A 27,156-nucleotide genomic window follows, 5' to 3' on the forward strand; every position below is an offset into this window, starting at 1 on the left:
CCTCACCTATAGGCCTAAGGCATTTGAGACCATTAGCGTCAAATTGGTTGATTCCTTCATTCAGGGTAGTTGGGTAACGCTACTAACCGTTCTATCGGATTTTAGAAGTGTTGATCTGAAGTCAATAATAATTAAACGGAATAATTAAATGAAGACGTCTGTCAGCACTCAGCAGAATGATTTTGCGTTTTGAACTTTGCATAGAAAACATAATGAACCATTAGTTCAGCTGAAGGGTTGGACTCTTTATTTAGAGCCAGAGCGGCCGTTACAGTGAAGTCTGGGCTTGCCTCAGACTGCCTGTTGACACTTGTCACCGTTAGCTCCCTCCGGCATTTTCTCACGAATGTGCAGTTAAGTCTTTCACCTGTTATGCAAAATGTGTAGCAAAGTTTCCCCAGCTTTTCTGACTCTATTAGTTGCGTAAAATGCATCAGTAGCAAACTGACACTTTTACACAATCAATGCCATATTCTGTTACAACACAGACAATTAAACTGGTTACATTAAGCATGACCTCCATATATAAATATAGGATTAAGCATATTAGTGTTACTTAGAATCTGATTCAGTAAACTGAAAGAAGAAGAAGAAGCTGCATGTGTGCATGTGAGTTGTTGTTCAAATGTTAATTGTTCAAAAACAGGTGACTGTGGCCTTCCTGCAGCCTATTCAGGACCTTCACATCAGAACTAATCTCACCTGAAACCATCTCTAAAGTTTGATGTCCTTGTTTTTGTTTTCTGCTCATTATAAAGAAATCTCTCGGCGATGTCGTTTAGCTGTGTCGTCAGTGCTTCTCTCTTATACTGTGTTAGTAGGTGTGTTTAAATCAATGTGGGATGGGATTTGTACTTAATAATTAGGGCACTGTGTAGTGATCGATTAAAATACCAGAATGGGTTTTGCAGCATGCTTCATTATGCAGTTTTTAGTTGAGATAAGTAATTAAAACGGTCATTATTCACGACCACTTTAAGGAGTTAAAAGTACGATTTTGTCGATCATTACGGGAGAAGACAAAGATTTGGTTAAACAATAAAGCAGAGTAATTCTCAACAGAGTAAACTTGTTAAATTCAGTGTTTTACATGAAAAAAGGGTTGAATGAAAAAACATTATATTTTTTACACGTGTAGACTTTCAGTTTACCTTCAGTTTTGTGAAATTGTGTGCAGAAGTAGTTTGTGTGTTAAAACTTTGTCTCAATCTAAAACTCAAGAAGTTAAAAATGAAAAAAACTTGATTTACTTTTCCCAAAGTGTGAACCTCAAGACTCTAAAAGAAGTATGAAGGCTTGTAGAAACAGAAATATGAAATATGACTTGATTTAAATGAATCTTGTTTTGACATTAGAAACCAAATGTCATGAAACATGTTTTTATATCTTTTATTAAAATTAGCACTGAAGTATTTAGTGCTCCCCTTTAGCCTCTCAGTAAAACCTTAATTTCTTTGCAGACTTCAGTAACTACTTTAAGTTCCTTAACAGCTTTGATGTCGTATTTTAAGACACCGTAAACAAAGACTTAAAAAAAGCTTTCAATGCCCGCCAAAATACAACAACTTTGAAGGTGTGGCTGTTTAAAAAAAAAACTCTGCTCAACTGTTCTGCATCCCTGTGAGTCACGGTTTGGTTTTTCCACCTGTAAAGATTACTAGACTGGGACAAAAACTGACATGATGACACATGCCCCCGGCTGGGAGGATGGTAAGCATCACGTCACAGCTTTGTGCGACAGTTTGTGCGAGTGTGTGTCAAGCCCCTCCCGAGTAAAATGTATAAAAGACCAGCTCCAAGCCTGATCAAACATTTACTCTTGGGGATCTCTTAAGCAAGACCTAACTGATCTAGAGAAACAACTTTTGGAACTTTTTTTTTTTCGAACAACAAAAGAAGCTTTGTGAGGAGTCATGGTGTCAGCAGGCTTTCAGATGTTGGGCACTGCCCTGTGCATTATCGGCTGGATTGGGGTCATCGTTATCTGCGCCCTGCCCCAGTGGAAGGTGACAGCTTTCATCGGCAACAACATTGTCACTGCTCAAACCACCTGGAAGGGGATCTGGATGAACTGTGTGGTCCAGAGCACAGGCCAGATGCAATGTAAGGTGTACGACTCCATGCTGGCCCTGAGCTCTGACCTGCAGGCTGCCCGCGCCCTCACCATCATCTCCATCATGGTCGGCGTCCTGGGCATACTCCTGGCCCTGGCAGGGGGGAAATGCACCAACTGTGTGGAAGATGAGGTCACCAAAGCCAAAATCGGCGTGGCCGCTGGTGTGACCTTCATCATCGCTGGAGTTATGTGCCTCATCCCCGTGTGCTGGACGGCACACACTATCGTCAGGGACTTCTACAACCCACTCGTGAATGGATCTCAGAAAATGGAGATGGGTGCTGCACTCTTTATCGGCTGGGGGGCCTCAGCCCTCCTCATCATGGGCGGTGCGCTCCTCTGTGCCAACTGCCCCCCCAAGGATAACTACTCTGCCAAATACTCAGCTGCCCGCTCATCTACACCCAAAGACTACGTCTGAGAAGAGAACAGCCAGATGACGAGGCCAAGAGACTGAAAAAAAGACTTTAATCAAATGCTTTGTTGTCCAGGATTTGTTCATGTAACCACAATAAGTATGATCTGAATTTCACAGGGATTGTATTGTGGTCACAGTTCTGTTTGATGATTTAATGTTCCAGCTCTTAAGGATTTGTTTCATCAGTGCGGAGAAAGAGAGACGTGCACCACAACCAAACAGCTGTTTATGAGGACTGAGTGATACAACGCATGTGAGAGGGAGTCTAGTATATAAATGTTACAACAACACACAACATGTACATTTGATGAGCTGAATTTGATGTTTTTTTCTTTGTTTTCATACATTTCTGCCCTTAAACATATCATTTCATTTGAATGTATGCATGTCTGCATGTCTGAAACTGTAAATAAAGATTTTTTTTTAATCAATATTGAATGATCACGTTGTGTATGTTCTTATAGATTGATATTGATATTATTATTGAAACAGTTTAACAATCGAAGAGAAAGGAGGTTTCAGGAAGAAGGAGGACGGTGTGCCTCTCCCTCTAACCCCTCTACAAATTTGATTTATATACAAACAATGATACATTGATTTTTACAAAAGTAGCTCAGAGTTTATCCTCATATATTATAAAATACTCCAACATTACTTCCTCTTTTTTAAGAGAACATTTTAAGAGAAAATGTTCTGTTACAATTACAATTAAACTGGTTACATTAAGCATGACCTCCATATATAAATATAGGATTAAGCATATTAGTGTTACTTAGAATCTGATTCAGTAAACTGAAAGAAGAAGAAGAAGCTGCATGTGTGCATGTGAGTTGTTGATCAAATGTTAATTGTTCAAAAACAGGTGACTGTGGCCTTCCTGCAGCCTATTCAGGACCTTCAGATCAGGACTAATCTCACCTGAAACCATCTCTCCTCAGATCCCTAATTGGGGAAATTCCTCTGTGGCTCCTTGTGTGTGGAACCCAATCTCCATGGCCAGGCCAAAGAGGCTTAAATGATCCTGCCTTGGATAAAATAGAGTCATTATAGTCCTAACAGCAGTTTTGGCTCTATAACACTGCCTCTATTCATTTTTGAAACAATCTGATTCTCTCTCTACGTCTCTTAGCCCCCTCTCACTATTCCCTCTTTTTTTCTTTTCTTTTTTTTACAACATTGTCATCTGGTACCACTTGGCATAGTGTGACCATTTCCCCCAACATGTCCCTCCTGCTGTCTTCTCACTGCTGAGGGAAACTATCGATTAGACCGTCAGACTGAGGAGTGCACATCTTTCTCCAAAGACAACCTGCAGCAGGCTTCAGCTCTCCAGCCTTAAAGGACTGACATCCCTGAAAGGTCAGCCTTGATCTCTGTTTTTCTCTCATGCATGCTCTGATACTACACTTCCTTGTGATTGGAGTTTATAAGAAGAAAATGTTTGAAATCATTTGGCATCCTTGTTGAAAGTTTGTTGTCCTTGTTTTTGTTTTCTGCTCCTTATAAAAAAATGTGTTGGGGATGTCGTTTAGCTGTGTCGTCAGTGCTTCTCTCTTATACTGTGTTAGTAGGTGTGTTTGAATCACTGTGAGATGGGATTTGTACTTGATTGTAGCAAACAATAATTCAGGCACTGTGTAGTGATCGATTAAAATACCAGAATGGGTTTTGCAGCATGCTTCATGATGCAGTTTTTAGTTGAGATAAGTAATTAAAACGGTCATTATTCACGACCACTTTAAAGAGTTAAAAGTACGATTTTGTCGATCATTACGGGAGAAGACAAAGATTTGGTTAAACAATAAACCAGAGTCATTCTCAACACAGTAAACTTGTTAAATTCCATGTTTTACATGTAAATGGTTGAATGAATAAAGTAATGGAGAAAATTATATTTTTTACACGTGTAGACTTTCAGTTTATAATTTTGTGAAATTGTGTGCAGAAGTAGTTTGTGTGTTAAAACTTTGTCTCAATCTAAAACTCAAGAAGTTAAAAATGAAAAAAACTTAACAAAAACTTGATTTACTTTTCCCAAAGTGTGAACCTTAAGACTCTAAAAGAAGTATGAAGGCTTGTAGAAACAGAAATATGACTTGATTTAAATGAATCTTGTTTTGACATTAGAGGATAGAGAGCATGTGCTGACCACATTAGAAACCAAATGTCATGTGACCATCAGTCTCAGAAACCTGTTTTTATATCTTTATCTCTTTTATATATTAGCAATGAAGTATTTAGTGCTTCCCTTTAGCCTCTAAGTAAAACCTTTATTTCTTTGCAGACTTCAGTAACTACTTTGAGTTCCTTAAAAGCTTTGATGTCGTATTTTAAGACACCATAAACAAAGCACGTAACAGAAAATAGGACTAAAAAAGCTTTCAATGGCCGCCAAAATACAGTAACTTTGAAGGTGTGGCTGTTTAAAAAAAAAAGAAGTCTGCTTAATTGTTCTGCATCCCTGTGAGTCACGATGTGGTTTTTCCACCTGTAAAGATTACTAGGTAACACTTTATATTAAGATGCTTGTAATAAGCATTAATAACAGGTAACAAGTCACTTATAAGACCTTATTAGATTCTTATTAACACAAATAAGACCATATAAGTGTTAATATGGGCATAATTAACACATTTATTATGTCTTATAAGACACTTATAGGCTCTTATTAGAAACATACTAACACTTTATATACCGTCATAAACATTAATAAGATGTTTATTAACATTAATAAGACTTCATGAGTGTTAATTAAACTATAAATTAATTAATAATTGGCTTGTAAGATATTAATTAACATAAAGAAACTTGTTTATAGACCACTTATCAACGTTCATAAGATGTTTATTGACATTGATAAGACTTTATTAGGTTCATATTAATGCCTTATGAAGGTTAATAAATACTTTATTATGCACTTATTAACAGTTAATAAAGCTCCTCTGCAGGTACTGGATCTAAAGTGGGAACACTACTTACAAAGATTAATAAATATTTTATTATGCACTTATTAACAGCTCAGTGGGAACAGGGTCCAACTTTCAAGTAAACGCAGAAACAAAAAGGAGGTCTGTTGAACTTCCACTCAAACAGTTTTTGAAAAAAAAATGCTACTACAAAGACAAGTATTATCTTTAACGTTAACTGTAAACAATATTATGAAAATATTTGGTGTGTCATAGCTACCAACATATCTGATCAAATTCAGGGAAAAAGCATCTTTGTTTTTAACCCATGTTACTGTAAATAAAGTGTTGAAGGTGGACAAACATCAGAAGCCTAGGACTCCTGGAGCCCAAGGTCTGAATATCAGTCAAGAGACGCACACAGAATTACATTTTCAAACTTTGTATCTAAGGAGCACAAATATTGCAGGTCAAGATTACAATATATACAATTTACTAATGCAATTAACAACTAACTTAATAAAGTGTGCACATGAAATAACACAAACATTTGAAGTGTCTAATCCCAGTCTTTTTCGTCGGGTCTCAATCCAGGTGTGTGTTTCTGTTTAATCTGTTCTGCTGTATGAAGTAGCGAAGGACGTTCTTTATTAAAAGAAACAATCTTCTTAATCCCGCTTGAGGTCTCGAAGGTTGGGCTCACTATCCAGTTAGCTGCTCACAGTTCTATGGTGGATGCTCTTCTGGATGAGCCCAAAATCCGCCTTTTACCAAAACACCACCCCTATAAAGACAAACATACACGTCAGCATCAACACAGGCTTCATCTCAATTTAAGCACTTTGCATTTAACACCAAGTACTGAAACAACATCTGTTTTTATTCACACTTTTCCGTTAACTCTGATGTACTACAAGAAAAGGTTAAAGATTTTCTTCATCAATTTACTGTTGAGCTTTTCATTGATAAGACAATATAGGACACTTTACTGTAATAACTGTACTATGAAACACAAGTATTTATTAACCTTTTTAAGGCATTAATATGAACCTAATAAAGTCTTATCAATGTTAATATACATCTTATGAACGTTGATAAGTGGTCTATAAACAAGTTTCTTTGTGTTAATTAATATCTTACAAGCAATTATAAATTAATTTATAGTTTAATTAACACTCATGAAGTCTTATTAATGTTAATAAACATCTTATTAATGTTTATGACGGTATATAAAGTGTTAGTACATTTCTAATAAGAGCCTATAAGTGTCTTATAAGACAATAAATGTGATAATTACGCCTATAGTAACACTTATATAGTCTTATTTGTGTTAATAAGAATCTAATAAGGTCTTGTAAGTGACTTATGAGTGACCTATTACCTGTTATTAATGCTTATTACGAGCACCTCAATATAAAGTGTTAGCGATTACGACTGAGACAAAAACTGACATGATGACACATGCCCCTAGCTGTGAGGGGGATGTGGTGGCAAGCGGATGTGGTGGCAAGCAGCTCTGTGCAACAGTTTGTGCGAGTGTGTGTCAAGTAAGTGTCAAGTAAAATGTATAAAAGACCAGCTGATCTGGATGAACTGCCTGGTCCAGAGCACAGGCCAGATGCAATGTAAGGTGTACGACTCCATGCTGGCCCTGAGCTCTGACCTGCAGGCTGTCCGCGCCCTCGTCATCATCTCCATCATTGTCGGCGTCCTGGGCATACTCCTGACCATCGCAGGGGGAAAATGCACCAACTGTGTGGAAGATGAGGTCTCCAAAGCCAAAATCGGCGTGGCCGCTGGTGTGACCTTCATCATCGCTGGAGTTATGTGCCTCATCCCCGTGTGCTGGACGGCAAACACCATCGTCAGGGACAACCCATTCTGGATGGCATCTCTGAAAAGGAATATGGGTGCTGCACTCTTTATTGGCTGGGGGGCCTCAGCCCTCCTCATCCTGGGCGGTGCTGCCGCTGGGTACTTATACCCAGCGGAACTGTGCCACAGTATATATTCAACTTTCAGCTGAGCTGACCTGCTCCAGAAACTCTACTTCAGATCCAAGAGACTTAAAGAAGACCTCACCATGGTGTCAATGGGAAGACAGATGCTGGGCTATGCCCTGGCCGTCGTCGGTTTCCTGGGAACCATCATTGTTTGTGCCTTGCCCATGTGGAAGGTCACAGCTTTCATTGGAGCCAACATTGTGACAGCGCTAGTCATCTGGGAAGGCTTGTGGATGACCTGTGTGACGCAGAGCACGGGTCAGGTGCAGTGCAAGATCTACGACTCGCTGCTGGCTCTTGCTCAGGACCTCCAGGCGGCCAGGGCTCTAGTGGTCATCGCCATTATCGTATCAGCGTTCGGGGTCATCCTTGGCATCGCAGGAGGAAAGTGCACCAACTTTGTGGAGAACGAACGAGCCAAAGCTAGGGTGGCCATCGCTGCTGGAATAGTCTTCATTTGTGCCGGTGTTCTGATCCTCATCCCTGTCTGCTGGTCTGCCAACACCATCATCAGGGGTTTCTACAACCCCCTCCTGGCCAACGCTCAGAGGAGAGAGCTGGGGGCTGCACTCTACATCGGCTGGGGCACAGCTGGTCTCCTCATCCTTGGAGGCGCGCTCCTCTGTGCCAACTGCCCCCCCAAGGATAACTACTCTGCCAAATACTCAGCTGCCCGCTCATCTGCACCCAAAGACTACGTCTGAGAAGAGAACAGCCAGATGACGAGGCCAAGAGATTGAAAAAAATACTTTAATCAAATGCTTTGTTGTCCAGGATTTGTTCATGTAACCACAATAAGTATGATCTGAATTTCACAGGGATTTTATTGTGGTCACAGTTCTGTTTGATGATTTAATGTTACAGCTCTTAAGGATTTGTTTCATCAGTGCGGAGAAAGAGAGATGTACATTTGATGAGCTGAATTTGATGTTTTTTTCTTTGTTTTCATACATTCCTGCCCATAAACATATCATTTCATTTGAATGTATGCATGTCTGCATGTCTGAAACTGTAAATAAAGATTTTTTTTAATCAATATTGAATGATCACGTTGTGTATGTTCTTCCAGATTGATATTGATATTATTATTGAAACAGTTTAACAATCGAAGAGAAAGGAAGTTTCAGGAAGAAGGAGGACGGTGTGCCTCTCCCTCTAACCCCTTTACACAAATTTGATTTATAGCTATACAAACAATGATACATTGATTTTTACAAAAGTAGCTCAGAGTTTATCCTCATATATTATAAAATACTCCAACATTACTCCCTCTTTTTTGAGAGAACATTTTAATCTAAATGTTTCTATTGCTAATTAAATACTGACTTCAGATTACTGGGTAATAAGCCAAGAAGGTTTATTGCCAATTGGCAACAAAATAATCCGATAGATTATCTAAATTATTAAAAACAAGTCTGGGCTATTATGGGATGCATTTAGATTCTATACTTAGATTTATCTTTTCTGAATTTTGCTGAAGTCTGTGCTTGTCAAACACTGCCCCTTGCTGTACACAGACTAACACTTCCAGGAGTCTCACACAGAGTCGTGTGTAAATATTAGGTACAGCAGTAATCTGTGGATCATTAGTTCTTTTAATGTTCAAATGAGAATCCAAATCGGATCCTTAACATTTTTTTTAGTTTATTTTGTTGTCTGTTTTTGTGTGCGCGCATTTGCCATTTAATGCTCGGATCAAAAATAGGAAAATAAAAAAACGTGCAGCAGCCAAGTTTGATTAAAAAAAATCACAGGTATGCAGGGGAGCTCTGATAAGCATGCAGAGAATTACATGCACCTTGCCACAGCTCATCGTAGTGTGATAAATATGGAACAGCTTAAAAACAATATTAATCCATTTGGTGAGGGTTGATCAGTGTTCAGAATTAAACTACAGTTTATAGTTTATACACCCTCCTTTATCCTTTATCCTCATGTTTTATAGACCCATTAAGAAGCAAGTATGTTTTTTAAGTGGAGAAAACGACATAGGAAAACCTAAATTGTCACCATAAGGATGACAATATTTTACATTTTTACAAGAGGTGTGGTGTGGTGTCCAAAGGTTGTGTCTACCAGTGATGTGGAAATACTAAAAATAACACTTACAATACAGAAACATGTATTACAGTCGTCTAAAGTAACTTGAAATCAAACTGAGGTAGCTTGGATCTGTATTGCATAAATTCATGAATTTTTCCCTCCATCAAGGTTTTCGTCCCTTTTTCTTTACATGATAATTAACATCTTAAGGAAGGGCAAACAAACAAATTAGTTATATAAAATGAAAGAATAAAATTAAATTAAAAGAAAGAGAAGAAGAGGAAAAAGTTACTCCTATGTTAAAAGATTCAGGGTTATAATAAATTGAATCGAGCTTTGTTTGTAATTTGGATTCAAACCCCTCTTAAGCCTTAACTTAAGTTGAGAAGAGCAAAAGTGGTTTGGACGTAAACATGTTTATTTTGTTTGTTTCTGACCTTGAAGCTTTGGATTCTTGTAGGTCAGCACTCCTAGAGGTCCCTGGGTCTCTGTTTGTGTGTAAACTCCGTGCAGCCAATGGGAGCTGAGTGTTGTGGTATCACACACCCTCATGTCTGTGTCCTACTTCTCACACAACAGCCTATAAATACAACATCGCCTCTTTCCACTTGTCTCTCTTTCTGGATTTTATTGTGCGAGGAACAAAGCCGGGCGAGATGGTGTCTCAGGGGATTCAGCTCATCGGTATATCACTGTCTGTGATTGGCTGGTTCCTGGTCATCGTGGTGTGTGCCATGCCCATGTGGAAGGTCACTGCTTTTGTCGGGGCCAACATCATCACGGCTCAGACCATCTGGCAGGGCATGTGGATGAACTGTGTGGTGCAGAGTACGGGCCAGATGCAGTGTAAGGTCTATGACTCCATGCTCGCTCTGGCCCCGGACCTGCAAGCCGCTCGTGCCATGATCATCATCTCCATCCTGATTGGGATACTCGGACTGTGCATGTCCATTGCTGGAGGGAAATGCACCAACTGCATCGATGACGAGCGAGCCAAGGCGAAGGCTTGCATCGTGGCTGGAGTTTTGTTCATCGTCTCCGGGTTGCTCTGCCTTATCCCCGTCTCCTGGTCCGCCCACACCATCGTCAGAGACTTCTACAACCCGTTAGTGATCGCAGCCCAGAGGTACGAGTTGGGAGCGGCGCTTTACATCGGCTGGGGGGCCGCGGCTCTGCTGCTGATGGGAGGGGGTTTACTGTGCTGGAACTGCCCACCCAAACATGAACACCCCCACTACGTCCCCAAATTCTCTCCTGTGAAGTCAGCCTCCACATCAAGAGAATATGTATGAGGAGGACAGAGACTCTTAAAGGGCCACAGGAATGGAAACTTGCTTCAAACGTTAAAATATTTCTAACAATGCGATCGGTTTGCCACGAGCTGAACGCTGAGTTTGATTGTAGTTTGTGAAAGCGTCATGACCTTTCTCACAGTGGTTGTTTGTCTTATCCAGCAAGGTATAAATATTGGATTCATAACTAAGACTTGGAATATTATTCTTATAAACCCATGTAAATATTTAATCAGACTGTACTACATATTTCACATAGATTATCTCATTTTTCACTCACATGGAACAAACACAACATGTAGAGCAAACACAACATGCAGCTATCTTAATGCACGTCTTGGACTTCTGTGGAATAAGAATGTAAAATGGTGTCAGAAATGTTTTTTTTTCTCTCGCATGTCTCGGTTTCTTTTTGCATTTTCACACAACCTGAACAACATTTCTGTGTTTCATTGTGTTGTAATGTTCTGTCACTGTAAATAAAATGTTTATCTACTGGATGAATGTTTGCTTATATGATATGTCTGAGAATCTCAAAGGGTATACGAGTGATGTAGAGGGTAAAACAAGGGAAGGGTTATGAAATCAATGCCACAGTGGAAGCTAAGGAACTGATGTTCTGAACTTACTGAACAATAATATGCAGGCAGGTTGCTGCTTTTTTACATTAGACACAGGAAATTGAATAAATGACATCCTTTGAATGTGAACTTTTAAGCCATTTAGTTATAAAAGGAAATTAATTGTATGAGCTATAGACCAAAGAGGCATACACCGATAAAGTATTGTTTCTATATTTCTGATAATTCTCTTCTCTAGCTCCCAGTGTTGATCTGGTTTTCAGTGCAGAATCAAATGACAACATTCAGTCTGTGAACGATGAAGTGTGGTCTGTTTGTTTACATAACAGCATCCATCAGGTTTTGTAGGTACTTTTTTGTTCAAATGCAAAGCGACAGTTTCAGTACATGTGACTGACTTACTGTGTCTCATCATTCCTTCAAATGATCTCAATCTGTGCTGAAAGAGAAAATATCTTCCCCTCAGCTTGGGGCTCACCATCTGTCTTAGCTGGCACAGTAGTCATGTCTTGATTTGGGGACCGAAGAATGCCAAACATATTACATCATGTCAGGGACACAACGACTGTTGAGTCAACAGAAGCATCTTTTAAAAATCCTACAACACCAATTTTGTGAAAGCCTATCTGCTCTGATGTATGAGCACTTTAGCTCCATTTTTCAACATCCTTATAAACCTTAGGAGAAGCAACATGTCTGCTGTTTGTTCATACCAATTAGTACCAAAAAAAAGTCCCATTTTGGGAAAACACACTGCAGAAGAAATAAGAAGAAGCTCACAATTTCTGTCCACTCTTTTCTCTGAAAATTGCATCAAAAGCAAACAATAACATAAAAGTTTCAAAACATGATTCTTTTTTTTAAAAAACAATAAAGTACTAGAAAATTTCTTTAGACTTTGGGACTCAAAAGGTAACACAGTTCATTAGTGTGTTTTGGTATTCAGTGGTCAAGATGCCTTGCCAAAACTCTGGTTTACAGTAAAGAGCATGTTTGTGGAGGCAACAACAAGACGTAACTTGATCAGTATCCATCTGTGACAATCTGAGCTGCTTTGAAGTGGCTAAGTGTCTGAAACACCAACCAATAAACCCATCTTTACTGCTAAGAAATCTGCATATGAGTGCTTGTTATCCAAGAACAAAAACAAAGCATTGTTTAAAAATGGAGGCCACTCCTCTAGCAAGGGAATCTTGTTTTACCAGAAGAACTAACCTGGCCGAGCGATGGCCCTCCCCCAGTAAATTCTTACCAACAATCAACGAGTGACAGAGCTCTGGCATTTCCCGAAAGAGAAGCAGACCTGTGTGCTGAAATTTTTCTCTCTCCTGCCTCAGACGAGGCCTCTTCACCATGGGGAGGATTGCCAAGGAAACGGCAGGTCAGGTCATCAGCTTTATCGGCTTTATTGGTGTGGCGGTGACCACTGGGATCCCGATGTGGCGAGTGACCACCTTCATCGGAGCCAACATTGTGACAGGCCAGGTAGTGTGGGACGGCCTGTGGATGAACTGTGTGATGCAGAGCACGGGACAAATGCAGTGCAAGCTGAACGAGTCTGTTCAGAGGCTGTCGAGGGATCTGCAGACCGGCCGAGCCCTGGTCATTATCTCCCTAATCTTAGCCTTCGTCGGCTTCCTCCTCACCTTCATCGGAGCCAAGTGCACCAGCTGTCTGAAGAAAGAATCATCGATGGCCAAGGTGGTGATCTTAGGAGGATGTCTCATCATTGCTGCTGCCCTCGTGGTCCTGATCCCTGTCTGCTGGTCTGCAGCTGTGACCATCACAGACTTTGAGAGCCCCCTTACTATTGAAACACAGAAGAGGGAGGTAGGAGCTGCCATCTACATCGGCTGGGCCTCTGCTTTAATCCTCCTCATCGGGGGGATCATCCTCTGCACATCCTGCCCTCCTTCCACACCTATGTATGGATACCCCGGCTACCAACAAGGACCCCCTGTGTACCCTTATGCCGCCACAAACCCGCCAACCTACAGCCCTATGTATGTTCCCCCGTCCAGCCGAGCGTACAGCGGGTCTTATGGACCCCCCAAACTGTACGCAGCACCAACCGTCTACGCTCCTCGACAGTACCAATAAAAAAAAACCCTGAAAGGACACAAAGAGGGTAAAGACTGAGATTACTGCTGCGGTGGCTCAGGTCATTGTGTACCTTAAGAAACTAATATTGCACAAAAATACATGATGTTTTTTAGAGAATGCCATGTACTCTGATACATTGTTGGGATCTGAAATCAGCCAAACTAAGTTAAAAGATGTTTAATTCTTAAAAATGTTTTATAGAAATGTTTTCTCTTTGAGATTGATTTTTGTGAAATATTTCTACATCGTGAAGCCTTGATAAAAGAGCAACGTTGTGACAGCATGGCTGTTAAATGAGCACAAATGTATTCATGTCCTTGTCCCACAGATCTGATTTTGTAAATAGTGATGTTATGTGATGTGTTGTTTTTTTGTAAATACCACCTCAGGTAAAAAAAAAATATTCTGAAGAGTTTCAATAAAATGTTGTAATTTATACATTTGTCTTTGAAGTTATTATTTCAACATGATTTATTACATGATGCATGATGTGAAATAATACAATTATGATCATCAAAGATCCAAGCCCTGGTGTTTGTCTTTCTATACTTGAGAAATAAAAATGATAAAATTCAAGCTGTACGGATATAAGAGTTATCAAAAATATTCTGGAAAATCCTTTCAATTATTTTTTGGATTTAATTAAATAATCTGAGTATCTTAATGGCTTATCTGAAATACACAATGAGACATTATAAACCTTTAGAGTTGATTAAATCAAATCAAAATTAAAAACAGGAAACAGAACCATAACTAACGACCCCTGCTGTTGTCGTATGACTTCCGGTGATACTCTTATCCTGGTCAGTATTTTTTTTTAAACTTGAAACCATTGACATGACCTGTTCCTCCGCCCGATCAAATGTTTGTCAATGGCAGTGCATTGTTCCACTTACGAATACGTTTTCCTACTTAAGGGCCTCATTAGCATAGAGTCGTTTCAAACAGATGCGCATCTCGTCGAAACCGCTCCCCATTGGAATCATGTGAAGAATCTGGTCGGGCAGGTAAATCACCGCACTGGTTTCAGGTCAGAAAGCAGGACATCATGACTCCACCCTCAAGAAAGACATACAGTACTTATACTCAGCGGAACTGTGCCACAGTATATATTCAACTTTCGGCTGAGCTGACCTGCTCCGGAAACTCTACTTCAGATCCAAGAGACTTAAAGAAGACCTCACCATGGTGTCAATGGGAAGACAGATGCTGGGCTATGCCCTGGCCATCGTCGGTTTCCTGGGAACCATCATTGTTTGTGCCTTGCCCATGTGGAAGGTCACAGCCTTCATTGGAGCCAACATTGTGACAGCGCAAGTCATCTGGGAAGGCTTGTGGATGAACTGTGTGACGCAGAGCACGGGTCAGATGCAGTGCAAGATCTACGACTCGCTGCTGGCTCTTCCTCAGGACCTCCAGGCGGCCAGGGCTCTAGTGGTCATCGCCATTATCGTATCAGCGTTCGGGGTCATCCTTGGCATCGCAGGAGGAAAGTGCACCAACTTTGTGGAGAACGAACGAGCCAAAGCTAGGGTGGCCATCGCTGCTGGAATAGTCTTCATTTGTGCCGGTGTTCTGATCCTCATCCCTGTCTGCTGGTCTGCCAACACCATCATCAGGGATTTCTACAACCCCCTCCTGACCAACGCTCAGAGGAGAGAGCTGGGGGCTGCACTCTACATCGGCTGGGGCACAGCTGGTCTCCTCATCCTTGGAGGCGCGCTCCTCTGTAGCTCCTGCCCACCCAAAGAGGGTCCAGAGTATCCAGTCAAGTACGCCGGGGCCAGATCCACAGCAACCAGCCGAGCCTACGTCTAAGAGATCCACTCTCCTTTAAAAAAAGACTCTATTCTTGACCCTCCTTTTGCTGTGAATATCAGACAGCACATGTTTATGTCTCACTGAAGTTGACACACAGAGAAATTCAGATTTGGTAAGAGAGTGTTTCTTGAGGAATGAGAAACACAGAGATGTGATGTGCAACGGCAGTACTGGCTTTGAAAGTCTTCCAAGAGCCGAATGACTGGACTGAATGAGAAATATTTTTTATGAAGCTTGTATGAAACCTTATTTTTCTCTGATTGTTTGGTAAATCTAAGCTGGGCTAGGAGAATCAAAAAAAGCTATGATAGAAATAAACTTGTGTACCACTGATATGTTGTGAATTTATAATGTAAAGTACTTTACACTTTTCTTGTCTCTGTAAACAGAAATCACAGATTTTTAATAAAACATTAACACATTGTAATCCTTTGTCAAAGCACTTTTTTCAGTTTAGAGTTGACCTAAATATGTTTCGCTTTATCTTTGTTGTTTACATTTAAGGTTTTGGTTTGAATGTTGACGGCTAGAAAGACTTAAAATGAATTCATCGCCAAGGGTTAGGTAGTAAAGTAAACAAACTTAAATCAGGTCAGGAGCAGTGATTGTAAGTATTGAATCATAAATACTTCATGCATGAGTTATCAAAGTCCTGCTCACAGGAAATGTAAGGGCCTGGAATTTTAACTCACAGATCACAAGACAGAAAGTCTGACAAGAAAGAAGAAGGCAGTTTGCTCCAGTTCTTCACTCAGACTTTAAACAAGTTCAACCAGTTTCTAGTCTCCTGTGCCAGCTAAAAGCAACTGTTTTACTTTTGAACCCGTAAAGCAGCATTCAAAACGTTAAAATAAACAAAGGTAGGTCAGACTAACTGTAGAGAAGCTGATTAACGTGTTGAAGTACAAATCCACAGTGGCTAAAAATACAGTTTGATGCTGGAGAACATCTTTTTAGAGAAGGGACAACCATATTGACCTCGATAGAACTAAATCAGAATCAGAATCGTTTATTCTTGCCAAGTACATTTACTCATACAAGGAATTTGTCTTGGTGCAAAAACAGTTAACAAAGGAAATAAAGCAAAATAGCAAGAACTGAAATAAAATAAGTAATTACAAATATTTATAATAGAACATAAGAAATATAAAAACACAAAATGTACAAATGGTGCAGAATTAAAAGTCCAGTGAGCTTTAATGTAACGCTGAAGACATAAGAGGGCGAACATGCCCTCTTTGGTATTCAGATGAAAACAGAGCTCTAATTTTGTTTTTTTCTGTGTGTGGTTTCCGGTCATTGACGTTTGATTCCACAATAATAACAACAAGCTTAAGCTTCAATCTTAAAGGCTGTGTCTGGCTCTAAGAAACTAGTAGTGCCTAAAATAATAAGATTTGTTAAAAGGGTAGATATAAGAATCTAAAACTTAAAGCTAAAAAAGAAATGTGTGTTTTGTTTTCATTTATTAAAATGAAATGACTTTGTGATTTATTCATTTATTTCCTGTGTATATTCCTGATTGAAAACTGTTTATATGGACCAAAATAAATTACTACTACTATTTACTGTTATTACTACTCTTCTGCATATTCACAACACAGTAAGGTGATGAACAATGAAAAGACAAAACGTGACAAATCCTCTCAAAGCCTTATGACTTCACTTCACCTCTACCTTTGGTTCTCAGGCCTCTTTGTATCCTTTTACTCATTGGCAGTTCTAGACCACTTTTACTGAGGGGGCCAAACTGGGGCCAGTTGTTTTGTCAGAGGGGAACATTAAACCCAGGTGAAAAATAGTCAAAGATGATTACTTTAAACACACAGAATATATATTATGCCAAATAATAGCAACCATCATTAAATACCACAACATAAAATACCATGATTTATATATGTTTCAGTAAAAGTATTTAATACTAGACTGTAGGTCCGGTTGTTAATGTGTTATTAGGGGGGCTCTTCCTTTTGGAGGGGTGGACACAGGGGGGACCAAGCTCTGTATTACAGGGGCACTGGCCCCTGTTGGCCCCTATCTAGAACTGCCCATGCTTTTACTGCCAGTGTTGTAAATCTTTGAATGCTAAATCTACTTTTATTTAGTATGAATAAATAGTAGGGACTATTTTCAGTCGGGGACTAACACATATTTGGTGCTCTTGTATGTATTGAATGAATGAATGTAATTAAACTAGAATTTAATAGCCTATAAGATAATTTAAAAGTAACAGTGTCTTAAAAGGAGTAGATAAAAGTAAAACTTATATCCCTACCCCTTTAATTTCCCTTTCATACTTTTCTTCTCTTAACTCACAGTATTATTCAAATTTATTTACAACTAATATACAAATGAGTCTACACAGTCGTCGAGCAGATTGTTGCACCAGATCAGAAAACTCTGTGTATTTACAAACCAAAGATGTTTTGTGCTAATTTAGAGGAAGCCTTTACAAATGCTAATAGGACACACTGAATGACATCCATCACATGACCTTTGCCCTTTTGTTCTTTTTCTATTTCCAAATATTTCTGAAGATAGTTTTCAGCATCTTTTCTGAAACAGATTGTGGCTTTGAAAGATGAAACTTTTTCAGTAGCATTAGAATCTGCTCGGTAGAAAAACCCACACATAATTTAAAAGCTGAATTTCACCAATCAATGCACTTGCGTGTACATCAATCCAAATACACATCACATATGTTATCTTCACATGGCTTTATGTTTTCATCTTTAAGACAATCAAAGTAGTTTGGTCTGCAATTTTTAGTGAGTTTCCTCGTTGTGAATTCAAAACGACAGCAGAAACTGAAGTCTTGCGCAGCATTGATTCCTGCATACAGAGCGATCACTCTAATATTTCGAGGTTCAGCCACTGGAAACAAATGAACCAGGGCCATGTCGTCTCATCACAAACATGATGTCAGCTTGGTGTAACAGAGGTTTCACTGAGATGAACAAACACACCCTGTTGTGTTGCTCATTTCACCTGGTATCACATTCCTGTGGGATCCTTAAGAGAGAGAATCTACCTGGACCTGTTCTCGGTTAATAACTATGTGCTGAAGTCACTCACATGCATCACAGTCTGGTTAACTAACCAACCAATGATTAAAAATAGGTTTCAGTTTATGACTCATCCAAATGTATTGTTTTTTTTCCTTATTTGAATAATATAAGTAGTTCATCCTGGGTGATAGTAATTATAGTTTTACAGCTTTTTAATGACCTTTATGTATTTTATGTCAGGAGGGGGTTGAGGGGAAAAACAAAGACATTGTATAGAGCCAAAACAAGCTTCCTAAAATAAATAATGCACTAAACCACAGCTGACTCGAAACTACGTTATCCAGGAGACCCAGAAAACACAGCTGCCAGGGAAACCTTAAAAGTGAACACAGAAGGTACAGAAGTAAAAAGAAATGACCCAGCACCCCTTACACTCAGTTACACTCAGACACGGGCAATGGACAGCAAATATATAGAAAGGTCTTGGTTTGTGTTTATACGGTCTAACACATACACACAGACAGGTCCAGCAGATGATTACTTATTTCAACATATAAGAAGCAACAAATAAGGCCTGAAGTGCTTGTAATCAGGAAATATCTGCAAATGAAACAAACAGAATGTAAATGTTAAATTACTTGATATTCGATCTATTGTCTTATTCAAGGTGAAATGTTTCATTTATTAGCAACTTAACTAAAGTTTGCACGTCAGATTGGCAGATCTTTTTACTACTCATGAGCCATTCATGAACTAAAATGTTTATCTGGACTTGTCAGGTGGATGTGGCCTATGTTAAGTGTTTGGTAATGAGATATTTTTGACTTGAAATAAAACAAATACACCAGCTAAAATGTCAGTGTTTGTAGTGAAGACAAACGCACCAAAATACTGCAGACAAATGTCAGCAGAAAATATGAGGACCTTTTTTTCACCCTGCCATGGGTCTCATATAGAAATTAAATGATTCCTTAAAAGTACAAGAAAGCAGCAAACAGTGGTAACCCAAGTCTGTGTTTCTTGATAACATTGAGCTGATTTCTGGAGCTAAACGATGTGTAGATATTTACAGAAAAATGTTCATAGGCAGTTCTATTAACAAGCTGCAGAGATTTATGCAGTGTCACAGGGTGAAGACTGTGTTGAGGGGGCCGGGATTGTTTGCAGACTTTACCCTTTCTCCTCTTGCACACTCGTATTGGACAGTACCGCGCGTGTCTCTCACACAATTTGTGCACTTCGCTCTGTGCACTTTTTTTCAGTTTGGTGCATTTTCTGTCACACCTTGTCGAAGTACCAACAAAACCCTCTGTAACACAATCCTCCTCTCCATGCACCAGAACAATCGAAACTCAAACCTTCATTGTCATTCCTTTAAAGAATCCTGCATGGCTGGTATTCTTTGGCAGGCCCTGTGAGGTCCTTAATAGCTATTGCTTTCACGCCTTCCATTCTTCAGTGTGTCTCAGATGCACACTAACAACCTGAACAGCTCCTAATATTCTCTCAGAGACGACCAGAGAGAGAGAGAGAGAGAGAGAGAGAGAGAAGACGATGGCTTCCATTGGGATGCAGATGGCCGGCTGCGCCCTGGCCCTCTTTGGCTGGATCGGGGTGCTCATCGTCTGCGCCACTCCCATGTGGCGAGTCACTGCCTTCATCGGGAGCAACATAGTGACATCGCAGGTGATCTGGGAGGGCATCTGGATGAGCTGCGTGGTCCAGAGTACTGGCCAGATGCAGTGTAAGGTGTACGACTCCATGCTGGCTCTGAGCATCGACCTGCAGGGGGCCCGGGCTCTGGTGGTGGTGTCTATCGTCGTAGGCCTCGTCGGGATCCTCGTCGCCTTCGTTGGAGGGAAGTGCACAAACTTCATTCCAGAGGAGAGGGCCAAGGCCAAGGCTTCAGTAGCAGCAGGTGTCTTACTGATCATCAGTGGACTCCTCTGCCTCATCCCTGTCTCCTGGACCGCAAGCATCATCATAAGAAACTTCTACAACCCTGTGCTAGTGGACGCCCAGAAAAGGGAATTGGGGGCCACTCTTTACATCGGCTGGGGGGCCGGGGCGCTGCTGCTTGTGGGAGGAGCACTTCTGTGTGCCAACTGCCCCCGCAAAGAGGACGAGAGCCCCTCTGAGAAGTACTTCCTGAACGACGCAGGAGGAAGTAGTAGACAGGACTCAGCCCGATCTTTTACAAAGACATACATTTGACACGTCTGATGTTGACAAGGAGAAGACGGGTTGATGATGACTGTCGTTTCTTTTTTTTTGGCCACAAGACGTAAAAATCAAATTGAACCAGTTGCTGTGAAACATCAAGAAAAAGGACATACACACAGACAACAAACCATGAAGGAAACATGCACTTTGTCTTTAAGAGGATCGCACTGTACCGGATGTATGAAGATTTCTGTGTCTGAGTTCTCTTGTTTTTATCTGTTGTTGTTTTCTGTAAGGCACTTTGTAACTTTATTTGGATTAGTGTTATAGATGAATGATTATAGTATTATATATATGGTTATGTTCTGGGTAATGAACATGGATTTGGGGTTAGTTTAAATTATCTTTGTTTTATATTTGAGGAAAACATTTTAAGAAAATAATTTATTTAAGTTTTGATTCATTGAATAAATGACCTTCTAATGTCTTTCGTTACTATCATGCATCTTGTGTATATATCCAGAAATGCACTTGTTGTTATTTGAACCAAACTCTGAGAGAACCCGTTTGTCAGGTAGAGCTCATTATCCAGTGAGTGAACACGGTGACTCAGGGAGTCTACATCTCCGAGGTGATTTGTTTAGTAAAAACATCCCGCTTTGGAAAGTTGTATCCATCACTGCCAACGTGTGCTTCATAAATACTGGCCAGGAAACAGGTCAAAGGAAATGTAACTAAAACTATGATATGATCATTATGAAGCAAACATGTTCTCCTACTTCTCTCAAACACTTTTGGTTTGATTTAGAAAAATGTTGTTTTTTTTAGTTTACAGTCCCACCAAACCAGACTGGAGTGTCTCCTCATGTTATCAGCTGCAGATCAGAAAGGATTAAGTTACTCCAAAGTCTCAGGAAGGGTGTGAACTGTGTTAGTGTGTTCTCAGGGTTTACCTGCAGATTTCACCCCACAGCAACTTCCTCTACTCCTGAGAACAAGAAAAGGGAAAAACGATAAACACATGAGGACATTGTTACATTGACATTTCAAGTCGATCAGTTCTGTCTTTGTTTGAATTTAAATGTCAGACATTATTCTCCAGTGTTTAAAAGGTTTTTGTTTTTATGTGAATATTTTGTTGCATCGGTAAAGCGGAAAGTTTAGTCATTTCACTGACACAGATAAACGTCAGAATTAAAAGATGCATGTCTAAGATGAATCATTCAACACAAAACTAACAATAACAATAAATGTACTAAATATACAAATACTATGGTTGAGGGTGTTTCTCTTATTATCCACATGCGGAGTTGTCTAAGATTTGGTCAATTTGGAATTCATGATATTTTATTATCTTCACTATATTATATAAGACGGAGAGTAAAAAACTGCAGACACTTTATTAAAGGTAACTCTGCCACTCTTCATAAATATTCTAATTAGAAAAAAAATTAAATCTATTTGGATGTGATGGGATGCAATACACTTTTATGTCCCCTTGGGGAAATTTGTCTTGGGACTTCGAGCTAGCTTCCTCTACAGTATTAAACAATTAAACAAAGTCTGCAAAACACTGGATATGATGATTCAAATAAAGTAAGAAATGTCTGAAGATGGCGAGTTTGAAAACATTTGGTTTGCATGTCAACAACTAAAAGAATCTTTCTTTTTCTAAACCGTTCAAATATATTATTTTGGAACTTATCTCTTCAAATCAAACCTCATTTCCCCTCAATTTGTTGCCTCCATGACATCATCAGTTTATGACCTCAGGTCGTCAGAGTAATATCCTTAATCTGTGTTCTTCTTTTGAGACGTGCTGCTCCCTAGTGGCACTTCGCCTCCATGACTAGAAAACCTCCACATTTTTTCCTTATGACGTCAGTGATGAGAAACTACGACTATGAAAAAAACCCTGTGACACTGTTATCACTTCTGACCTCATCATACCTGACATTCCTTCAGCTCACGTGAACATCATGTTGACCTGAAGCAGAAAATAACATTTTAGTTTTTTTATTTGAGAATGAAAAGAATCACAAAGTAAATATCATGCCTTTCTAACTTTATTCAACAACATGTCAGGATGTTAAAAGAGGGAGCTTAGATGTGTACTTTCTGAATAAATACTCAAATGTTTTTGTCCACCCCCCCCCTCTTTGTGTCTCTCAGGGTCTGCAGAGACATGGCTCTGCAGGAGCTGGGTATCAGCCTCTCTATGATAGGTGTAGCTGGCACCATCCTGATCTGCGCTCTGCCCATGTGGAAGGTGACGGCGTTCATCGGCACTCACCTGGTGGTCATGCAGGTGTTCTGGGAGGGGCTGTGGATGACCTGCGTCAGCGAGTACACGGGTCAGATGCAGTGTAAGCTCTACGATGCCCTGCTGGACCTGTCTCCTGACCTCCAGGCGGCCCGCGGCCTTCTCTGCATCAGCCTGGTGCTGGGATGTCTGGGCTTCCTCGTCTTTCTCCTGGGAGCACGCTGCACCAACTGCCTGGGACACCCGAGGATCAAGGCTCGGGTGGTGCTGAGCTCCGGGGCCATCTTCTGCCTGTCGGCTCTCACCACTATTGTTGCGGTCTCCTGGACCGCCAACTCCATCATCAGAGACTTTTACAACCCGCGCGTCCCCGAGGTGCTGAAGAGGGAGATGGGAGCGGCCATATATATCGGCTTTGTGACGTCTGGGCTGCTGTTCTGTGGAGGAGCCATTCTGTGCACGAGCTGCCCACAGCGGAGGGGGCGGTTCAGCTCCAGTGGGTACACGCTGGCCAGGACGGCCACCCACAGCTACGCCATCAAAAACTATGTGTGAAGTGAGGACTGCCAGCTGAACACAGAAAACAACAACACAAACAAACCAACACTTAAAGTCTTTATATGTGATTTTAAAAACTTAAATATAAATCAAGTATCTCCTCTGAAAATAACTCTGTGAGTCATGACTGTCTACAATGGGTGTAACACCCGAGTCCCACTGTCTGTGATGCTTTCAGAGTCCTATCTTCAGTTTGTTTACATCGCCAGGACGGCCGGCTGACTCCTCCCCTCGTGTATAAAAGTTGTTTAATTGAGGGACTAGAGAAAAGAAGAATAACATACTGTACTCACTGCTTAACTGTGTTTCTAGATCACGCTCATTTCAGGTAAATTTACATGCAGTGTGAAGATACCAGCGTAATAAAGATCACTAGCATTAGCATGCTAACACAACAATGCAGCAAAGTTGTTTTGGTTTCATGCTGGAGCTCAAGGGTGACATCTGCTGGATCAAAAAAAATCGCATATAAATCCTTTAAGGATGAATAAACTGAACTCTGTGATCAATGCATTTAACCATACATAGCGTTTACATGCACAGACCACATACAGGTACTGCAAAAACATGTCCAGACACATACAAGGAATGTTAGTTCAGTGATTTAATAATACTGAAGTATGTTGTCATTTTCCTTCTGACTGACACAGTTACTTTCATTCCGTCCACATTTGTGCCAATACAACTATCTACCAGTGTTTTGTGTTTTCTTTCCTTCACAGGGGTTTAAAAATGAGATGGGATTATGAGAATGATGTTAGATATTATTAGATGATTAGTGAGTCTGACACAGTTATAAACTTATGTTAGAACTTTTTGAAGTAGTAAATCATACCACAGCTTTCCTCTCCTCCTATATGAAGAACTACTTTGTTGCAAAAGTCAGTTCGATGTTTTAGTTATAGCTGAATGTTGTTTTTTTTTAAGAGAAGAAAAACACAATCATGTTTTAGTCGTGATTGTTTTTGAAATTTTTAATCAGAGAAAGTTTGTCGTGCAAGAAAATGTTTGTGACCAGTGAATTTCAAAATAAACACTGCAGAGCAAACATGTGGCAGCTCAATCTGTTTTTCCATCAGGAGTCGAGGAAGGTGGCCTTTAGGTGTCAGAGCTGTTCTCCCTTCAGTCGACGGCTAACTGAGAGAAGACAAAAATCGAAAACTTGATTAAGAACTCGTGGCTCTTTAAATCAAGGTCTCTCTGAAACATGACTCAGCGGGTACAAGTCAGAGCACAGAGGAGGTCTTTGTGTCTCGCCTCCCCGCAGAAAAATGGGAGAAAGGGATTGTTTTGAAACCATGGCAGAGCATACAAGAGGGGATTTCTCTCCTCCGCCCATGCCGTGCCTTCCTCTTTCCATGAATGCCAAAGAACTGGTTTCCCCTTACTGAGCAGACGAGCAAAGCAGACACACACACCTACACAAACACCCACCCACACACACACACACACACACACACACACACACACACACACACACACACACAGATTGTCTCTAGCTCTCCCACATGCACACACATGTTAAAATAACACCCCGCCCCGCCTCTGCTGCCAGCTGTTTCTGGTTAGGCGGTCGGGGCCTTACAGTGGAGAGCAGGAGCAGGCCGGAGTCATGCTGCTGCAGCGGAGGCTGGAGCTCGCTGCCCTCGCTCTGGGCCTCACAGGGTGGCTCTGTGCCATCCTGACACGCTGCCTGGCCCTGTGGAAGGTGAGCGGCTCTCTGGACAACACCACGGCCACCCTGCCTGCATACTGGGACGGGGTGTGGCTGGAATGGGATCACTGGGACTTGGCCCACGACGGTAGCCTGCACTGCTCCTTCTACCGGTCTCTCATGTCTCTGTCTGGGAGTTTTCGGACATGGAGAGCCCTCATCATGGCTGCCATCGGAGCCGGGGCTTTTGCCGTGGTGATTGGAGCGGTGGGGGCGGTGTGGTTTCCCCAGCGTGGCCAGGTTAAAGTTGTCACTGGGGCTGTCTTTGTTTTGACTGGGATTCTGCTACTGGTTCCCATAGCTTGGACGTGTCATCACACCAGTCAGCCGCTGGAGGGAGCCGTGCTGATGAGGAGAGACTGGGGTCCTGCACTGTACCTGGGATGGATCGCCTCTGCTCTGATGCTGATCGGGGGGGTGTTTCTCACCACCAGGTGCCCCGCGAGAGACCCGCAGCAGCCCGATGTGAGCAGACCAGCGGATGTAGAGGACGAGGCGAATCACCCGCTGAGCAGGATCAACAGGACTACATTCACAAGCAGCCAGTATGAGCGCAGATCAGAGCCCATCTGAGCAGACTGGGGTGTCACATTGAACCGAGTGTGAGTGGAATCAACTGATGTGGAGTGACTGTAGGTAGATGAAACAGCAGGTTGAGTAATGATGCACAGGCTTCACTTTGTGTGAACTTAACTTCTCGTGTTACTAGTTTTACTTTGCATCTTATTTGAATGTGTTTTTCATGGAAGCTGACACACACTGTAAACTGGAGTAAACTCACTCACAGCCCTTTGATGCTTTTATACACTGTATCGTCTTGAACTAGACTGAGAAAATATTGGTCCTTAAAAAGACATGTTTACCAATGAGATGAATTCTTCTGCACCAAAAAAGACTTTGTGGATTAAACAGGTCGGACATGTTTGTTTTCAAAAGTTGTTTGTCTTGATTTGTGCATCATGGTGGTGTTAATATATCACTATGAGGAGGTGATAAGGACATATATTTTTACTTCTGGCTTTTAAATCATTAAATGGCTCAACACCTCACTACCTAAGTGAACTACTACATGTTCATGCTCCATCCAGAGCACTAAGGTCCTCCAACCAGCTGCTCCTGGACGTGCCCAAAACAAGGCTCAAAACGAGGGGCGATCGAGCCTTTTGTGTTGCAGCTCCGACACTTTGGAACAGATTACCATTTAAAATAAGATCTGCTGCCACAACTGCACAGTTCAAGTCATTTTTAAAAACCCATTTCTTTTCCTTGGCTTTTACCTCTAGTTGAGTGTTTTATCCCAGCAGCAGTGTCTACGAGAACTTTTAATATTGTTTTGTGTTTTAATTTACTTTTAATTTTTGCTTTTACGTGTCTTTATGATGTTTTGGATGTAATGTATTTTGCCTGATTTACTGTAAAGCACTTTGGTCCGCCTCGACTGTTATAAATGTGCTATATAAATAAAGTTGACTTGACTTGATATATACGAGAGCCCTTTAATTAAAAGTGACATTTATAAAGGAGGGTAAATGATGGAAGCAGCTGGTGTCTTGTGAGAGGTTTTCAAAGTGAAGCTGAACTTATCAGACTTCTGTTTGCAGATCTCTGCCCATGTTTACCAGACAAATCAGAAGTGATTCACTTTGGATCAGGTTTCAAACTGAACACGGTCACACACAGTTCAAGTTCACTTTGTCCAAAAAAAACTTCAGTTTAGGTGAAAGATCCATTTCACCATTTCCTGTTTTTGCATTAAATGACAAAATATTTGTTTCTATTTCTCTCATATCAAAGTTTAAGTTAGACATGTGTCTGTTTAGGAGGAGATTTCACTATTTTTAAAGGTGAGAATAAAATGTTAGTAAAGTAGAAAACACTTCGTTGTTTGTGACTTGATAGTGATAAAGTGTTTGTGAACGTATCTCCACAGTTTAACCCCTCAGAGCCGCTTTGGTTTGTTTTATTTGACAGTTTTGCAAGAAAAAAACAATCAATATATTTTACTGTATGATGATACTGTATGATAAAAGTTTGAGCATGAAGTTCATAATCAAACAATACATGTTTTTATTCTTTATTCTTGATCTGTTGTACATATATTTGTATGATGTGTTTCATTAGATAGAATTCCTTTTACTGGTTTGGATGTTTTGTTGAACATGTTTTT

The 27,156-nt window shown here is 40.6% G+C and overlaps 6 protein-coding genes across 7 annotated transcripts; all 6 read left to right on the top strand.

Moving 5' to 3' along the window:
- Positions 1-1,799: 1,799 nt before the first annotated feature.
- Positions 1,800-8,481, top strand: LOC109995480 (claudin-4-like). Its single transcript, XM_020649211.3, has 2 exons — positions 1,800-2,394; positions 7,516-8,481. Exons 1-2 carry the CDS (start codon positions 1,914-1,916, stop codon positions 8,145-8,147), a joined length of 1,113 nt encoding a protein of 370 aa, XP_020504867.2. The 5' UTR covers positions 1,800-1,913; the 3' UTR covers positions 8,148-8,481.
- cldnj (claudin j) lies at positions 3,218-24,560 on the top strand. Its single transcript, XM_065959900.1, has 2 exons — positions 3,218-3,893; positions 22,627-24,560. Exon 2 carries the CDS (start codon positions 22,640-22,642, stop codon positions 23,270-23,272), a length of 633 nt encoding a protein of 210 aa, XP_065815972.1. The 5' UTR covers positions 3,218-3,893; positions 22,627-22,639; the 3' UTR covers positions 23,273-24,560.
- Positions 7,015-7,608, top strand: LOC109995461 (claudin-like protein ZF-A89). Its single transcript, XM_065959902.1, has one exon. It carries the CDS (start codon positions 7,029-7,031, stop codon positions 7,464-7,466), a length of 438 nt encoding a protein of 145 aa, XP_065815974.1. The 5' UTR covers positions 7,015-7,028; the 3' UTR covers positions 7,467-7,608.
- cldnf (claudin f) lies at positions 10,090-13,898 on the top strand. The gene is made up of 2 exons (XM_020649205.3): positions 10,090-10,612; positions 12,697-13,898. Exons 1-2 carry the CDS (start codon positions 10,143-10,145, stop codon positions 13,457-13,459), a joined length of 1,233 nt encoding a protein of 410 aa, XP_020504861.2. The 5' UTR covers positions 10,090-10,142; the 3' UTR covers positions 13,460-13,898.
- Positions 14,553-20,941, top strand: LOC109995478 (claudin-4). 2 transcript variants are annotated; one of them, XM_065959901.1, is made up of 2 exons: positions 14,553-15,130; positions 19,843-20,941. In XM_065959901.1, exons 1-2 carry the CDS (start codon positions 14,648-14,650, stop codon positions 20,503-20,505), a joined length of 1,146 nt encoding a protein of 381 aa, XP_065815973.1. In that variant the 5' UTR covers positions 14,553-14,647; the 3' UTR covers positions 20,506-20,941. The 2 variants fall into 2 exon arrangements, with proteins under 2 accessions (XP_065815973.1, XP_020504865.1); XM_020649209.3 differs by lacking the exon at positions 19,843-20,941 and having other exon boundaries at positions 14,560-15,710.
- A 186-nt stretch (positions 24,561-24,746) lies between the features above and the next one.
- Positions 24,747-26,469, top strand: LOC109995505 (claudin-4-like). Its single transcript, XM_020649243.3, has one exon. The coding sequence runs from the start codon at positions 24,888-24,890 to the stop codon at positions 25,560-25,562; it is 675 nt and encodes a 224-aa protein (XP_020504899.1). The 5' UTR covers positions 24,747-24,887; the 3' UTR covers positions 25,563-26,469.
- Positions 26,470-27,156: the final 687 nt, after the last annotated feature.

This window comes from Labrus bergylta, chromosome 11 (assembly GCF_963930695.1).
Source record: "Labrus bergylta chromosome 11, fLabBer1.1, whole genome shotgun sequence".
Lineage (NCBI taxonomy): Eukaryota > Metazoa > Chordata > Actinopteri > Labriformes > Labridae > Labrus > Labrus bergylta.

What these genes read in the sequence shown, in the direction of transcription:
- LOC109995478 (XM_065959901.1), top strand. Translation starts at nt 14,648, where the DNA reads ATGGTGTCAATGGGAAGACAGATGCTGGGCTATGCCCTGGCCATCGTC. An exon ending in CTCAGAGGAGAGAGCTGGGG is followed by an intron (nt 15,131 to 19,842) that starts GCTGCACTCTAC and finishes GAGAGAGAGAAG; the next exon opens with ACGATGGCTTCCATTGGGAT.
- cldnj (XM_065959900.1), top strand. Translation starts at nt 22,640, where the DNA reads ATGGCTCTGCAGGAGCTGGGTATCAGCCTCTCTATGATAGGTGTAGCT.
- LOC109995480 (XM_020649211.3), top strand. Translation starts at nt 1,914, where the DNA reads ATGGTGTCAGCAGGCTTTCAGATGTTGGGCACTGCCCTGTGCATTATC. An exon ending in ATCTCAGAAAATGGAGATGG is followed by an intron (nt 2,395 to 7,515) that starts GTGCTGCACTCT and finishes GACTTAAAGAAG; the next exon opens with ACCTCACCATGGTGTCAATG.
- cldnf (XM_020649205.3), top strand. Translation starts at nt 10,143, where the DNA reads ATGGTGTCTCAGGGGATTCAGCTCATCGGTATATCACTGTCTGTGATT. An exon ending in TTAGTGATCGCAGCCCAGAG is followed by an intron (nt 10,613 to 12,696) that starts GTACGAGTTGGG and finishes CTCCTGCCTCAG; the next exon opens with ACGAGGCCTCTTCACCATGG.
- LOC109995461 (XM_065959902.1), top strand. Translation starts at nt 7,029, where the DNA reads ATGAACTGCCTGGTCCAGAGCACAGGCCAGATGCAATGTAAGGTGTAC.
- LOC109995505 (XM_020649243.3), top strand. Translation starts at nt 24,888, where the DNA reads ATGCTGCTGCAGCGGAGGCTGGAGCTCGCTGCCCTCGCTCTGGGCCTC.